A 16,528-nucleotide genomic window follows, 5' to 3' on the forward strand; every position below is an offset into this window, starting at 1 on the left:
ATTTACCATCAGGGTGTTCCTTACTCGAGGGAGTTGGTGCTGTCAGCAAGGGGAGCCCCTAACCTGGGTGGGGAGGCCTCTCCGAGGCTGGGGACATCAGCCTCATGGCCCCCACTCCGGTGCAGAGCGTCCCCTCCCTGGAGCGTCACCCTTCCCAGTGCTGAGCCTCACCCCCCCCCACGTGTTGAGTGTCAACCCCCACCGCCCCCACCCGGTGCTGAGCAAATACGCGGCCCTCTAGGGCCCACAGCACTGGGGACAGCACTGGGTGCTGCTCTGCTCTGGCTTGGAGGGGTCCCAGGGCCCCTTCCCAGCTAGAGGGCAGATCTGAGTTTGCGCTGCTTGTGGGATTGTGCAGGATTATGGGGCCTGTCCCTGGGGAGGCGGCGGGGGGGGGGAGTGAGGACTCTGTGAAAACCCTTTCTTGGGGACCCCGCTGGGGCAGCCTCTGCTTCACTGGGTTGGGATCAGCCCCGTCTTCTGCCTGGGGTGTGGCCTCGACAGCTTTCTCCCCGCCTCCCACGGCTTCAGCTGCCCCATCGGTTAAGAGGAAGCTTCTGTGGTCTAAGGGGACGTGGCAGGGTTGGCCACATCAGCTGTGCGTGGCCTCCGTGGCACTGGCACACGTTCTTGCTGCTGAAAGAAGGACATGTCATCACTTGGTAAGATGAACCCAAACAAAACAGGGCTTTGAAATAACGGGTTGCGGCCAACAAAGCTGGACTCACACCTCGACGAGATCGTCAGTCGTTCGACAAGCAGCGAGGGGTGCGTTTGTGCCCAGGCCGTGCTTGGGCAAGCGTGCAGGGATGGGAACCAGATTAACTACCGAAGCCCCGCCGCGGGAGGCCGGGCAGATCCCTCCCACGGTGACGCTCGGCCGGGGGTGAAGTTTCCCAGACTGTCCTGTGGGGGGGGGCAGGGGTGTCTGGGCAGGAGGCAGGAGGCAGGAAGGCAGAAGTGCCCACCCAGGGGGTGTTTGTGTTTATAAAAGATTGTCTCTAACAGGTTACAGACGTGACACGCTTTCTGGGACAATGACCTCCGCCATTCTAACATCACGGAGTTTGTATTCGTATCTTCTGTTTCACTCAGAAAGCCTGGTTCCGGAGCGCTCCGTCGCACGCAGCAGCGTCTCGAAGCTAAACTTGGTAAACGGAGGTTTTCACGGACTCTCCCGAGCGCCCTTGCACTCAGACAACAGAGTCGGCTCCAGATCTCCCTGCCGTGCGAGGCGGTCGGCGGTCGTTAAGAGAGTGGCTGTGGACTCGGGGTCGCTCCAACACACTTGCTTCCCGAGCCACTGACCCTGGGCGGGTCCGCCTTGCTAAGCCCCGTGTTCTTGGTGCTGAAAGAGGGGGTGACGGAGGTGTTGGGAGGGTTCAGGGAGATGGCTCCAGACAGCCCGCACGCAGGGAGCGCTCCGCCTGCTGCCACCTCCACGGGCCTGCCACGGGGGCGCTGGGGCGGGAGGAAGAGCCCCTGGTGCGGAACCAGGGACCGCGGCGCGGGCTCTGCTAACACCTGTGTGGCCGCGGGAGACCTGCCCCCTTTGCGCAGGCTGTTTCCTCTCTAACACAGACGCCGACGTCTGTGCAACGCGGGGAGGGGGGCAGACTCACGCATGGAGGAACAAGTATCAAATCACCACTCCCCGCGGCAGACTCCGTGGGTGTGCGGTCACCTCTCCACGTGCAACAGAGAAGCTGGCGCCCAGGGAGGCCGATACACGCCCCAGCAACCGACGCAGCCGTTGACACCTAGGTTAGGGTCCGGGACCCTGCCCCAGCTTCAACTGTGTGCGAGGAACCGGAGCGACCAAGGCCTCACGGGGCACAGAGCTCGGGCCACAACAGAGGACGCAGTTTCTGGATCCTTCAGCCGGGAGTCGAGCCTCTCCCCTGAGAGTCTTTTCAAAAACAAAAACTGTCCTCTGGGCGTGAGCTTGCCTGTGGGTAATGGTGTGGCACCTCTGGGAACCACGGTCCCACTTTCCTTACCGGCCTAGAAATTCAGAGGTGGCGGCCCCCACCTGTCCCGAGGGCCGCTTCCCCCACCACCCCCCCAGCAGCTGAGAGGCGGCGCCCGGGTGTCAGAATGTCCTGCTCATCAGCGGGGGTCAAGGTCGTGCTGATGTTCTGTGTGTTTCTGCGCAGAACCGGTGCTCTCTGCAGCCCCACAGCAGGTGGGGCACGCCAGAGGTGGATGGTGTGGACAAGAGTCAGTGGCCCGGGGAGGTCACAAGTCCACAGTCGCCTTCATCTGCCGCTGGGTTTACAGGCCTCGTGTGCAAGGCATTTTCCCAGGGGACTTGCCCGCGCGCGGTCCTGCTTCTGCTCCCTGGTTGGTGGCGTCTCTGTCCATGTCCTACAGGCCTGTGGTCAGGATCCACGGGTCAAATATCTTACCAATACCAAGACATCACGTGGGTTTTCACTCATTCTCTGGAGTTTTGTGACACTGGAGTGGACCCAGGGAGCTCCACCATCCAGCGAGTCGTGAGACTCTCAACACTGCAGACCGAGCCCACCCATTTTACGGAGAGCAGGTGGGTAAAATGTCAGTGTGTCTTTGTGCGACAGTCTGCTACGCTCAGATCTGCATCTGGAGATGAAAGCAAACTAAAATCCAGAACTGGTGCCGAGAAGAAACCGAACCAACCAGCCAGTCCCTCCACCGACCAGTCTGCATTCCGGGTGACACTCCCCGTTACCTGAGCAGGCTCTGGCCCTCTGGCTCCCAAGGCCCTTTTGGGGTCTGCGCACCACCTGGGGGCTCCACACAGGGGGACCCCAGCCCCTCGCCCCTGCCGGCCTGTCCTGAATACGGGTGAGACAGGACACGCGAGCGTGCAGGGTGCTCCGATGAGGCCGGGGACGTGTGGGAGCCGGGAGCACTGCCTAAAGACACGCAGAGGCCCGAGGCGGAGCACACGTGGGGGCACAGCAGGCAAGAGGCCACAGAAACCCCGGTCTGCAGTGAGAAGCTTGTCTGGCGCAGTCTGAAACTTCCTTCATTTAGGTCTATTGAAAAAAACTCTGCAAACACGTGCAACATCTCCCAACACCCCGAGCAGGGCAAGTCTTCTGGGGCTCAGGAATCTGCCATCACCTCCCGTTAGAGACGGATTCCCTCCCCAGCCCTGATGACGAACGACACAGAAGGCACGAACGGAAAAGGAACACCACCCCGCGCGCTTTCAGACCACCCCGCAGACCGGGGGTGGGGGGGGCGCCCTGCTGGTTTTGTGTCCTCTTCTCCCGCAGCACCGCGGTGGGCACTGGCCCCGGGGACCTTACGGCCCCCTCCGCAGGGATGGGGGAGGACGGGGCGCGCTGGGGGACCGACTCGCCGAGTCAGGAGCCCCTTCCAGCTCGGAGCTGGCTGCGTGGACGAGCGGGGAGCGCCCGCCCCTGAGAGGACCCGCGGCTGTGTAGGGTCTAGGGGGACGATCAGTGGCGGACGGACGACTCCCGGCGCCTGAGGGCGGGTGCGGCGGAGCCGAGCCACAGGGAGCGCACGACAGACACACGGGCCCCGGGTCGCGGGTAAAGATAGCACTTTTAAGCGCAGCCTTTGCGGGGCGCGGGCCGGACGGGACCCGCAAAAGGGAGCCGGGCGGGCGGGGAGGGCGGGGCGCCGGGGTCGCGCTCGGGGCGCTCGCTACATCATGGGGTACACGATGACCAGGTAGTTGAGCTCCGCGTCGATGAGTCTCCGGTACTTCCTGTGGATCTCGCGCAGCGTCCGGTCCTCGTCGTTCGTCTCGTATCTGTTCGTGTAGATCCTCACCTGCGCCGGCACCGACACAGGGCGCGCTCGGGGGGCTGCGCCCGGAGCCCCGCGCCCGGCGCCCCATGTCTGCGCCCCGCGCCCGTCCCAGCCGCCGACGAAGGGAGCCCCAACTCCCATCCCCGAAGCCAACCCCACCAACACAGTCGGGGGCGCGCATTCCGGACCCTGGCAGGAGCACCACCCACCCCGCGCCGGCTCTCAGCCCCGGGCCGGAGCCTACCTTGAGAGTGCGCAGGGCGCACTGTCCTTCCTCCTGACTCTTCAGGACCCGCTCCACAAACTTGACGTCCAGGAAAGCCCAGATCTTCAAGTACAGCAGTTTCCGGCACGACAAGACCAGCAGGTGCAGCTCCTCGTCCAGGGACTCGTGGTGGTTGTTGAACTCAAACGTCAGTTTCTGGAAAAGCACCAGCGGGAGACGGAGGTGGGCAGACTCGCAGGGACCCCGGGCTGGGTCACTCCGCCGCAGCCCCGTGGGCCCGCTCGCTGTGGTCCAGGGTCCCGGGGAAGAGTCGGGGCGCCTGGGTGATTTCATCCAACTTTGCAAGATGCGCCTAGGGTTCAGAGATCACGGCGCCGGTCCCAGCCCCACGGCCAACTGGCCAGCCACCGTCCCTCGAGCCCCTCCGTGCATGGAAGGATGGCAATGGCCGAGGTGAGCAGCCCTCCTGCTCCTGGTGGTATTTATACGGACTGGTAGCAATCACCCAGCCCTCTGTGCGGCCCTTGGGAGGGACAAAATGATCCTGATTTTATTGCCGGGGGCGAAGCTGGCAGGTTAGAGAAGAGCCCACAGCTCTGGGCTCCTCAGTGACTTGGTCTCTCCGGTTTGGACTCACTGATGCCTGTGCTGCTGGGAGCTGCGAGGGGGCCTGCCGTCCCCTGGGGAGGCCCCTTCTTGCTCAGAGCGGGCACGCAGGGGCTTTCCTTGGTTGGCAGCCAACCAGAGAATCCCTTGTGTCCCATGCAGACGTGAGCTGCCATCACCTGCCGTGATCTTGGCGGGGAGACGCTGGTCTCTGGGAGCATTTCCCAGCACCAGCCTGGACGCAGGGCGTGCCGGCCCCGTCGGGAGCCTCTCGTCGGTGGGGAGGGGGGTCAGGGGACACCGGTGACCTGAGCGGCCGCCGGTCCGCCGCGGCCTCCCGGGCCCCACGCACCTGCAGAGTGTGGCGGAAGGTGGGCAGGAGGTGGGTGAGCGTGGGCCGCATGGACCAGTCGGGGTCGCTGAAGTAGCAGCTCCGCAGGCTGAGGCTGCGCACGGGGACCTCCGGCAGGAGGATCCGGACCAGGCGCTCGTACTTCAGGACGCGCTCGAAGAAGAAGTTCACCTTCAGGTTGGTGGCGTGCCTGGCCAGCTTGGCCCAGGACATGCCCCAGATGACCTGGCCGTGGGGGTCGTGGACGTGGCACTTGACGTTCAGGGCCCACAGGGTGCCGGCGCTGCCCTGGCACAGCGCCTCGAGCAGCTCGTCCGACACGCAGCTGTAGTTGAGCGTGAGCGACGAGAGGCCGCGGAAGGCGGCCATGGTGCTGCGGAACCGCGCGCTGCCGTACACCGCCAGGCGGTGGCTGAAGAAGTCCTCCAGGTTGAGCTGCGACACGGCGCTCTGGCCGCGCGCGTGGCTCAGGGCGCCCAGCAGCCCGCAGCCCTGCTCCACGCTCAGCCGCGCGCCCTTGAGGCTCAGGCAGCTCAGGTGCTTCCCCACTTTCTTCAGGAAGCAGCTCAGGCTCTTGAGGAAGGAGCTGCGGGTGCTGCCGCGCCAGACCGGGCGGTCCAGCTCCAGGTGCTGCAGGGACAGCGACTTCAGCCGGCGGTTGCTCTTGCCCAGGCACGACAGGAGGCCCCGCATGGTGACCTGGAACTTCTTGGTCAGGACGGCGTTGTACGGGTTCAGAAATTTGATCTCCAGGTGCTCCAGGTAGCGGCCGAACTTCTTGACGTACCAGAGCGCGGACTCGAACTCGGACGCGTGCACCCGGGAGGGCCTCCCGCTGAACGTGATGGTCCTGTACCGCCACAGGTCGGCCGAGAACATCGTCTGGTTCCACGTCCTGCAGACCAGCGCCGCCCGGGACCGGTCCCTGTCTCCCAGCCACCAGAAGACGCGACGCAGGCACACGTCGGGCAGTCTGGCCCAGCAGCCCTGGTCTTGGGGCGGCGTCGGCTGGCTGTCTTCGTCCATCGAGGAACCGGGATGTCCGCAGCAGCCGTGCTAGGCAGGGCTTCCAAAAATGAGGAAAGAAAAGCGATCGCTCCTTTTCTGTGGGGAGTAGAAAGGTAGAACCGTTACTCACCTAGCGGACACGAGACCCAGGCGAAGGGACGCGCACTCCGCGTGGGTAGCAGGCCCCGTGCGGGCGCGGGCGGGGACCGTCATAGAGCTGTCTGGCAGGGCACCCCTGCAAGGACTCGGTCTGCCCGGGGAGCCCCCCGGGGTCCCACCCCGGACTCAGTTACAGCACGGCGGGAGACGTGAGAAGCCTCGGGCGTGTTTGCGGTGCGGGGGCACAAACGGGGTGATTAATTCTGTCTGGGGAAGGAGGGAGTGGACGGGGCTGCTCAGAGGAGGTGGCCCCCAGGTGGGGCTTTGCAGGGTTACTAGGAGCAGCGAGGCCGACCAGCTTGGAGGAGGAACCGCTGCACTCCGGCCGGAGGGAACGATAGCACAGAGCTTCGGGCATGGGACCGTTCGGGACGTGTGCACGTGCAGGGAACTACAAGTTGTTTGGGGCTTCACTTGTAAGGGGCGGGAGTGTGGGAGCTAGAGCCGCGAGACATGCCACCAGGTCAGGGGGTCCCGAACGATGGGATACAGGCCGTGTCCAGGGCACCAGGGGCTCCCCAAGGCTTTGGAATCCTGCCACATGGGCCCCCGTCCCTGGATGAGAATCACTGGCTTGCTGGTGGCTGTGTTTGCTTCCAAGAAGGTAGCAGTAGGTCGAGCATCAGCGGTGGGGAGCCTCAGCTGAGGCCCCTGGGGGCCAGGCAAGGTCACAGGGTCATCTGTCCGGAAGCGATGTGGTCAGTCTTGAGATACAGAAAGGGCCCTCCAGGGCAGAGGAAGGAGGATGGCTCAGAGCAGAGCGCAGGCTCCAAGCCTGGAGTTAGGGCCGCGTGACTGCGGGAGTGGGTGGGTTTGTGAGTTCCCTGCAGGACACGATTTGGAAACTGGGTCCTGAGGTGGTGAGCCCTGGAAGGTCTCTGAGCTGCCCGAGCTGGCCACTGCATCACACGTGGTCCCTCGGCCGGGCTGGGGAGGCCCGGGGAGCGCCGGGCCCGAGCCAAGCCCTTGGAATTTCTGAAGCCATCTGCCGAGGTCTTCATGACCTGCTTTCCGCGTTTCCCGGCCTGAAAACGCTTCTTCCCTTTATCACGTCCCTGCCCCCATCTTCAGGTGGAAACCCTACCGCTCAGTCACGCTTTCAGTGGCCACTCCACCAAGTGGCCCAGGATTATCGTAGCTCATAAAAACGCAAAGCTGCAGGAACTCTGAGAATTTGTCTCTACAGATGGAAACTGAGGCCCAGAGCGGTGAAGGGGCTTGCCTGTGGTCACACGGCACGTCGATGACAGGTCTCAGGAGCTGAGGGACACGTTAAGCATAGTTCTCAGCTTAGGACAGACGTTGTGCAAGAACTCTCTTCGGTTTTACTCCTTTGGTGTCCTTGTCTACACTGGTGTCCTTGTCTATACTGGTGTCCCCGCCCACACGCACTGACCCGTTCTGACGTGTCTGATGTGGGTCTGTGCCTGTGCTCACCATTCCACACCTTCCCTCCACGCCCACGAGACAGTCACCAGCCTCCAGCTGGTTCTCCCATCTCCAGATCTAGACGGACTTCCCCATGGGCTCTGGCACGGCATCCGCGGGGTCCCAGGGACACTGCCTGCCCTGCCGCCTTCCCCTTCCCCTCTCGCCCGTGTCTGTCCCTCAGTGTAACCTTCGTCCCAGCCTGTGTCACCCCCGAGACGTGGGACAGCCTCATTCTTCTGAGCGGTCCCTTCACATTTAACAAAGGACGAGGGAGGGCCGTTGCTTCATTCATGGAAGGTGCCCACGGCTGGGGGCCCCCTCAGGGCTTGGCGTGGCGCAAGGTGCTCGAGAAAAGCCAGACCAGTCCCCAAGCCCAGCACGAAGCCTTTGTCTGGCAGTCACTGGTCCGAGGAATCTCAGACTCGTGAAGCCACAGCGTGGTGTGGGGAGAACAAGTCTGGCAGGCGGGGAAAGCTGTGGCAAGTGGTCCACAAGCCCTGGTCCTTACTGGCAACGTCCTCCCTCCCCACCTAAACCTCCTGGCCAGCCAGGGGCGCGGGAGCTCGGCGGGTCGGGCCCCGGTTCTGTCCGTGGCTATGTAGGGCCTGCGGCAAGTTAAGTTCCCTTGTGCCTCAGTTTCCACATCTGCAAACCAGGAATGAAAATGGTGCCCCTTTCGGTGTTGGGAGGATTCCATGAGCCTGATGTGTGGAAGTCGCCCCAGCAGGGCCGGGCACATAGCAGACACTGTAGCCGAGGCGATGCCAAGGCATTCTGCAGGACCCCCTGATGGGAGGCGGGGACCCCCAGTTTCCAGATGGGGAAACAGAGAGCCGAGGAAGGCTCCCAGCGAGCACCCCTAATAAGTGCGGAAATGGGATTTCAACCCACCCCCACCCAAGGGCTCTCAGGCTGAGTCCAGCCCGCCAGCCCCGGGAAGGAAGCCGAAGGACGTCCCACCACCCGCCGCCGAGGTGCCCCAAGACGCAGGCTTGCCGAGGGGAGGCGGAGGGGCCCGTTACCCGCTCGCCGCGCCCCGCTCGCTGCGCCCCGTTCGGGCTGCGGGGACCCGAGCTGCCTGCCTGCTCCGCCCGCGCCGCCTGCGCTCCGACGCCGACATCCGCGCCCACCGGGACGCGCGCCCTCGCGGGGATGAGCGCCGAGGCCGGCCGTCTTTGTGACGCGCCACCCTCCGCCCTGCTCGGCCCGGCCTCTGCTCCTCCCGGGCGCGCCGCGCGGGGGCCCAAACCTGGGGTCTTCAGAGCCGCCGACCGTGCGTGGACAGGGCAGGACCGGCGGGGCGCGGGGTTTCCCGGAAGGCTCCCGGGGCCGGGGCCGGGGGCGGAGGAGCCGGGGTGTCCGGGGACCTGGTCCCGGGGTCCCAGGAGGTTGCGGTGCGAGGGTGCAGGGCGGTCCGGGGTCCATGAGGGATCTGGGCTCCGGTGCGTGTGCGCGCGCCCACGCGCGCACGTGTCTGAGCGTGGAAGAGGAGGTTCGGGCATGGCAGGGCACTGGGGGGTTGGGGTGGGAGGGGGGCTGGAGGTTGGGGTAGGAGTGTCCAGGATCCGGGGGTCCGTGGGGGGCCGTTGGGGATGGGGAGGGGTAGGTTCAGGCACGATGGGGAGTGGAGGGACCCACGGGGGGGGGCAGGGGGAGCTGGGGAAGGGGCTGAGGCCAAGGTCCAGGGGGCTGGGGCTGGGGAGCCAGGAGACAGGGACTCTGGCCGGGGGAGGGGGGGTGCAGGGTCTGAGGGTCTGGAGCCTGGGGTCTGGCCTGCGGGAGGCAGGGGTGCTCGGGGACCTGGGTGCCGGAGTACTGTGGTTCCATAGGCAGGGGTCCCTGGGGGCCAGGGGCTAGGGGATCCATGGGGGGATCCCGACAGGGCCCGGGGGCAAGGGTGTCCAGGGATGGGGGGTTCAGTCCAAGAGGAGGGGCGCTGGGGGTGCTAGGGTGGGTGTTATTGGGGGGCCGAGGGTCCAGGGTCCAGGGGGCCAGAACTAGAGTGGGACAGGGGTGCAGATCCGGGAAGTCAGGAGATAAGTTTCGGCACCAGGAGGAGCAGGGGGTGTGTGCGATGGGAGCCTGGGGGGCTTGGAGTCGGTGAGGGGGGAGGCAACTGGGGTCTGGGGTCAAGGGAGCCAGGAGATGGGGAAGGGGGGGCAGGGGGAGGGTAAGGCTCGGGATGTCTGGGGGGCTGGAGCTGGGGGAGGGATCTGGGATCCAGGATCCAGGAGGGCCACAAGGGCTGGGGGCAGAGAGTGGGGGCTGGGGCAGGTGGTAGGGGCTGGGTCTGGGGCCGAGGGTCTGCTCTGGTGGTGGGGCTGGGGGCCGCCTTGTTCCTGCCCTTTCCCTCTCCGCACGGGAAGAGGTTGTGCGGGAGCCTGGGGCGCAGGGCCTGTGGTTGTTGGACCTGTGGGAAGGGCCGCTGTGCAGAGCCGGCTTCCACTTCCCCAACTCAGACACGCCGCACTTGGCCAGCCGGGCCCACCTGAGGACGAGCTTGAGAACCGCCCACCTTCCCAGTGTGAGAGGGTGGGCGTGTCTGACACACCAACTCTCCCTGGCCCTCCCCTCCCCGCCAGCCCTAAGGGGTGTCCCCAAAGGTCAGGCAGAAAGGGGGGCTTGCCCTGTGGGGACGCTGCATCTGGGAGACTGGCCTTTCACCAACAGCTCCAGGGCTCGCTGGGGGCCTGCGGGGGGCACAGCCCCCCTCCTCTCTCCCCCTCTCTGTTTCTGCCTTTCCCTCTGCTCTCCCCCTGCCTGCCCCCCACATCTGCCCCACCTGCTGCCGTCTCCAGCCGGAAAAGACCAACAAGCAATCTTAAAGAAAGGTGGACAGACTTCAGGGAGCGTGTTTTTATTCCCCAGGGACAAGCCTGGGTTCCCCCTTGGGTCGGGACCGTGGGGTCCAGATGCTCGATCCCGGGGCCTGACGCCTGGGAGTCTCCGGTGGGAGAGCTGGAGCCCTCTCTTCTCCTGGCTTGTGTGTCGCTTCGAGCATACCGACATCTCTGTCCAAAAGAAGAAAATAGTTAAAATCCAACCTTTTCTCCTAAAAGGCAGAAACCTAACGAAGAAAACGCATCTCTTCTCCCGGGCAGGATTGCCTCAGAGAGCGTGCGGGAAGGCCCGGTAACGCGCCGTCTTCTCCGCCCGCAGCGGCTGGCTGCCCCCCGCCGGCGGAGCGTCTCACCGGGTTTCCTTTCGGGGACGCCCTCCCGGTTTCCTCTCTCCTCAAGCAGCGGGGGTAGAAGAGTTTGGTGTGTCTGCAGAGGGTATCTGGGGACTTCATGGGGGGCCTGGGACGGTGTTAGAGGCCTGTCTTCACGGCGGGGGGGGGGGGTGTGCAGATTAGAGAAGACCCACGCCGTAGGTCCTGGCAAAGAGCCACATCATTCGGCTTGCAGACGTGCCCGGGGGTATTTTGGATCCGAACATTAAGGTGCCAAGAAGCGTGCATGATGAGATGTGTGCTGTGCACGTCTGTGCTTGCAGAAGAGGACTGCCCGAGGACACGGGACACGCCCCGTTGAATTTCACTCTCAGAGGAAGATTTTCTTAGTGTAAGCACATCGCATGCAATTGTTTTAACCGTTTTTGTCCTGAGGAATGCATTTCTTAGTTGCTAAATCTGGTGACCAGGTTATAAGGACGGAGGAAAGTAGGAAAGAATGACAGACTGGGGATGGCACCCCCCCCCCAAAGACGAAGTTCGCGCATGTTTGTAAATTGGTATGCACGTGTGCCCTTGGAGACACCACGGAAGTTAGGAGGCAAGATTAGGACTCCTGTTTTGCAAGGAACGTGCATTATATGGAGTGAAAAGACAGACGGCGGAGGGAGTACAGTAAGATACTACATGGGGACTAAGAAATAGTTTCCACCCCACGGAAAACTGTTGAGGTTTGCGTGTGCAAGAGCCGAGCTCTGAGAGGACCCCGGCCAGGGGTGGCTTCGGTGCGCTGGGGCGGGGGCGACGGTCGGGGAGCGTCGGCCTCTGTTTCTTTGTATGGTATTCGATCAACTGATCGCAACAAAATCTAGCACTTTCATATTTTGAAAAACAACAAATAATGAGTGTTGGGGGTTTTTTACTTTTAAACGAGACGTCCGGCACGAGCCGAGGCGCACAAGCTTTGGGACCCTGTCCGCGTGGATTACGTGCTGCGCTCCGCTGCTCTCTCCTTGGGTCTCCCCGGGGAAGCTCCTTGTCCTCACCTGGTTTCCTCATCTACGAAACAGGAACAAAACACCTGCCTGTTGTTCCTAGTGAAGACAGACCATTTATAAAGGGTTCCGCGTTGTCGCTGACACGTGACGGTCCAGGATCTCTCGTGCCAATTCTTAGGGTTACTGGAAGATCATTTAGGATGTGAAGAGGTAGGATATTGAGGGAAATGGCTCTACACCCTGGTCTGCTGGGGCCAAGGCACCAAGAACTCAGGATCTCGACCAAGACTCTTCCGACCTCGGGGCCTCGATGGCGTTACCTGCCGTGACAGAGCGAGGCCGGGAGCCCCCTTCATTCACTCACTCGGCAGCTTTGGAGCCCTTCCTGCCTCAGTCCCTGGGTTAGGAGCTGCGGACGCAGAGTGGCCGGAGCCAGCTCTGCCCTCAAAGGGGGCCCGGTCTCTGGGAGATTGTGCAGGCGACCCGGGCGGTAAGGGCTCTGAGGGAGGGTACTTGGGCACACGGAGAACAGGGAGCTAGGGAAGGGCCTCGTGGCCGTGTCTGCGAACATCCCGCGGGTCTTGGGTTTTTAAATCACCGTCCAGATGGTTCACGGCTGAGGAGACAACAGAGGCGGGGTACCTGGCGTTGGCTTGCAGGGTCGGTGGGGGAGGGAGGACGCCACACTGAGAGCACTGCCCGGACCTCATGGGCCACCTCGCCCTCTGCAGGGGAGGCGATGCTGGACGCTCGAGGCTCGGCTTGGGCTCAGACCTCAAAGGCAGAGTCGGTGTCGGTTCTATAGTTTGCTACTTGCTTTACTGAATTTTCTGAAGGAAGAAGAAATCCGTCTCTGTTTTTATCTTCGGGCGGACGCCCTTCTCCGCCTGGGAGGTTTGATCTTGCGTCGTCTGGGGCGGGCGCAGGAGGGGCTGTTGGCTTTCCAGCGGGAAACGGTTCACGCGCCCCGGGACGGTGCGGCATCTACCCTGCGGTCATGACCGACGTGGCGAATTAACAAATAGCTCTGGCTTTAACGGCCGGACCACACGGAACCAGATACCCTGAAAGGTCCCTACAGACATAGAGAAATGCTGGATAAACCGTGACAAACGTTCCTGTAAGTCGACGGCTGACTCTGCCGGAAACTTTACGTCTCCGAGCTCCGGGAATGAAGGCCTCACGGACACTCTGGGAGGAGACACGGCGTCGGTCTCGGAACTAAGGGCCTGGATGACAGAAAAGGCCCATCCACACAAAGTACGTGTGTGTGGTGTGGGGGAGGGTGGATGTAAGCTTCCTCTCCCCCTGCATGAAGCCGGGAACCTGAAGGTGAGAGAAAGGAACCAGCTCACCAGAAAAGGACAGTGACAAGTCGGCCTGTCTACCTTGGCTGGGATCGGAGCGTGGGGAACAGAAGCCGATCTCCTGAGAACTCAAAGTCGCAGGCCCATGCCATGCTTGGACCCGGGGTCCAAGGACCTGAGCCTCGTGGTCTGGAACCACCCAATCATAAAAATTAACATAAAAATTGGGGAGCCCGGTGGAAGCAGTCACAAAATCCCTCTGCAGGGTACACAACCTCAGACTGGGTCATTCTCACCAAACAGACCCACCCCCGAGGAAGCAATCTCCCTTGAGAGGCTGACGCACAAGCACTAGCAGGAGGATCAGTCTCCAAACACTTCAGAAAACAGGAACCACAGGAGACAGACGGTAACCTAAGCTACCTGGAAATGGTTGAAACAAGAGAAAGTAAGATCCTCTGAAAAAAAGAATGGGCAAATTTGAGAGCGCGATGAAAAGAACTTCTGGAAGAGAAAAAGACACACATTGAACCTCAGTGGACGGGCCAAAGGCAGCAGATTGGACTCATCCCAGAAAGAATGAACTTGGAGGTCGATTTGAAGAAAGCACCCGGAACGTAGGAGAAGAAAATGGAAAATGGTAAAGACATGAACTAGAATGGAAAAAGCTCAAACTGCAGCCCACGTGCTCCACAGAGGGGCTGGCAGAACATGTGAGAGGGAGGGAGGATTGGGTATTTCAGGAGATTATAGGTGAGGATTTCCTAGAACTCATCAAAGAGAAAGATCTTTAGATTTGGGCAGGAGAAATCCTGAGAGAGAGAGAGAGAAACACATTTGAGCTCATTGTTCGGAGCAGGATGAGTAAAACGGAAATCTTCTTTCAGTTACGTGCACGAAACCACAGGACAAAAGCAAAGAGGATCTTGAAATCAATCGGAGAAAAAACACGTACACAGGGTGAAAGTTACACGGAGAGGGGACGGGTCAGCAGCGACGGCAGAGGACGGAGATGGGTGGCAGACGTCAACATGCCCAGAGGGAATAAGGGTTAACCCAATCACCACTCAAGATTGCAGGAAAGAAAGGCGCCTGGGTGGCTCAGTCGGTTGAGCATCTGACTGGCGATTTCGGCTCGGGTCATGATCGCAGGGTTGTGAAATCGAGCCCGCCCCCCGCCCACGCCCCCATCAGGCTCCGTGCTCAGTGAGGAGTCTGCTGAGTCTCTCTCTCGCCCTCTCCCTCCGCCCCTCCCCCCCATAAAAAAATAAATAAATCTTTTTTAAAAATTTGCCTTTGGTGCTTTTTTTCTTAAGAAACTATTTTAGGGGCACCTGGGTGGCTCAGTGGGTTAAGCCGCTGCCTTCGGCTCAGGTCATGGTCTCAGGGTCCTGGGATCGAGCCCCGCGTCGGGCTCCTTGCTCAGAGGGGAGCCTGCTTCTCTCTCTGCCTCTGCCTGCCTTTCTGCCTGCTTGTGCTCGCTCTCTCTCTCTCTCTCTCTCTGTCAAATAAATAAAATCTTAAAAAAAAAAAAAAAAAAAAAAAAAAGAAACTATTTTAGAGGGCGCCTGGGTGGCTTAGTGGGTTGAGCCTCTGCCTGTGGCTCGGGTCATGGTCCCGGGGTCCTGGGATCGAGCCCTGCATCGGACTCTCGCTCGGCGGGGAGCCTGCTTTCCCCTCTCTCTCTGCCTGTCTCTCTGCCCATTTGTGATCTCTCCCTCTCTCTGTCAAATAAGTAAATAAAATCTTAAAAAAAAAAAAAAGAAACTATTTTAGAATATGCTGTCCCAAAGAAGGAGCAAAACAAGAAAGAGATGACCTGAACCTGAAATTTGGGAACAGAGCACTTGAGAGAATAGGAGAACTTCCCAGAATGAGAGCTATTTGTCAGGTCGGGGGGGGGCACCATGTCCCCAAAAAGAAATGCATAGAATCCTACTGTGTTTGATTATACCAAAGGAAAAATTTTCCGATCCAGTAGAAAATTTTAGGAATGATTTAGTGACAGGTACCTAGAAAGTGAAGCAAATGAAAAACCGAAGCAATGATTAACTCCAGGGAAAACCAAAAGTTACAGAAGAAAGTAAATGTAATAATTTGTGTGGCTTAGTCCTAACACACAGTCATAATAATGTAACGTCCATGGTCATGGTCATAATGACGTAATGTGGAATATTGATTTAACCAGAACGGGAGGGTAGAGAGAGGAGGTGTGTGTAGGGTAGGTGGTGTAAGAAAGAGAAATCTATATCCCTGAATCCTCATGGATTAATTTAAAATTGAAGAGAAAATACCAGTATAAGAAGTTTCTTGAGAAACATGGAGCTGAATACGAGAAGAAACAGCTAAAAAGTGAGAACGTAGAGGACTCACGGCGGGGGGGAGAGTAGCATCGAGGGAGCGGCGGGGTTTGTGTAACTGGGCCACCACACACAAGCAATGACACGACATGTTAGAAGTCGATAAAAATGCCACAGAAAAGAGGACAGTAGAGAAAGGTGAGGGGCCGGGGCGTGTGCGGTGGGGAAGGAAGCCGCAGCTCCAGCTGCGTTGTCCGGGGTCGTCTCCACGAGAAGACGCGTTTGAGCAGAGACCGGAAGGAGAGGAGCGTCAGCTCTGGGACCGTGGCGGTGGGGGTGGGCGGGTGGCCCCAGATTACACCTGCGTCACTGAACGGACAGAACAGCAAACCCGTGTCTGTCCCCCTGTCCTCCTCCCGCAGGAAGAAGAGGATACGATTGGCCGGACAAGTAGAAAGGAGGCAACATGGCATCATTGGAACATTGGAAACATTTGGGTTTTATATACCTCGTGGTCGTTCTTTAGGGCATTTTGTACATATTTCTATGTCCCAGAATTTTGTTCATAAAATATCAGGCCCGTCGGTAATTAGCTTCATGCTTGTATTTACCTTTGCAAACACCACGAAGATGCCGCAGTATAGTTGGGGAATTTGGATGCGGCGGCGTATCTGTCTAAACACCAGTGTGTTGCAGTGTCAGTGGGCACGCCGCGTGCGTCAGTCCGGGAGAGCAGGCTTTGCTAGAACACGCAGCTTGTCCTGATGTCCGGAACGTCGGGAATCAAACAGGGGTCTCCGGGGCAAGGGTGGGTACTGATGACGTCAAGCGTGTGGCCACGCGTGGGCTCTCGGCGCTGGGCTGGGGGGACAGTTGCCGTCGCTGTTTCCACACCGAGTCTGGAAGCCTGTCCCCATTCCCACCACGACAGGAGCGTGCGCTGTGGGTGTGCATGATTCACCGTTCAGCCAGCCGCCCTTGGCAGGTCCCCAGCCCTCCCCAACCCTCCCCTACCCCATCCCATAAAACCCTCGATGAGAAATGCTGTGTGTGGCCACACAGGGCACTGTGGCTCCCTGCTTGGCCGCTGTCCCTGCCGGCCCGGGACGGGAGGGGTCTGGGCTGTCACAGGAGCCACTCCCCGGAGCCTTACCTGTCACGTGGCGGAGGGAAATGGGGAAGCACGAGCTCTGGGCTG

At 60.7% G+C, this 16,528-nt stretch overlaps 1 protein-coding gene across 1 annotated transcript; it reads right to left on the reverse strand.

Annotated features, from left to right (window-relative positions):
* Positions 1–3,663: 3,663 nt before the first annotated feature.
* FBXO39 (F-box protein 39) lies at positions 3,664–6,043 on the reverse strand (the record flags this gene model as incomplete). The annotated part of the gene is made up of 3 exons (XM_080826557.1): positions 4,956–6,043; positions 4,016–4,192; positions 3,664–3,792 (listed from the first exon to the last, which is right to left on the reverse strand). Exons 1-3 carry the CDS (start codon positions 5,979–5,981, stop codon positions 3,664–3,666), a joined length of 1,332 nt encoding a protein of 443 aa, XP_080682683.1. The 5' UTR covers positions 5,982–6,043.
* Positions 6,044–16,528: the final 10,485 nt, after the last annotated feature.

Source organism: Martes martes, assembly GCF_963455335.1.
Source record: "Martes martes genome assembly, chromosome: 16".
In the NCBI taxonomy this organism is placed as follows: domain Eukaryota; kingdom Metazoa; phylum Chordata; class Mammalia; order Carnivora; family Mustelidae; genus Martes; species Martes martes.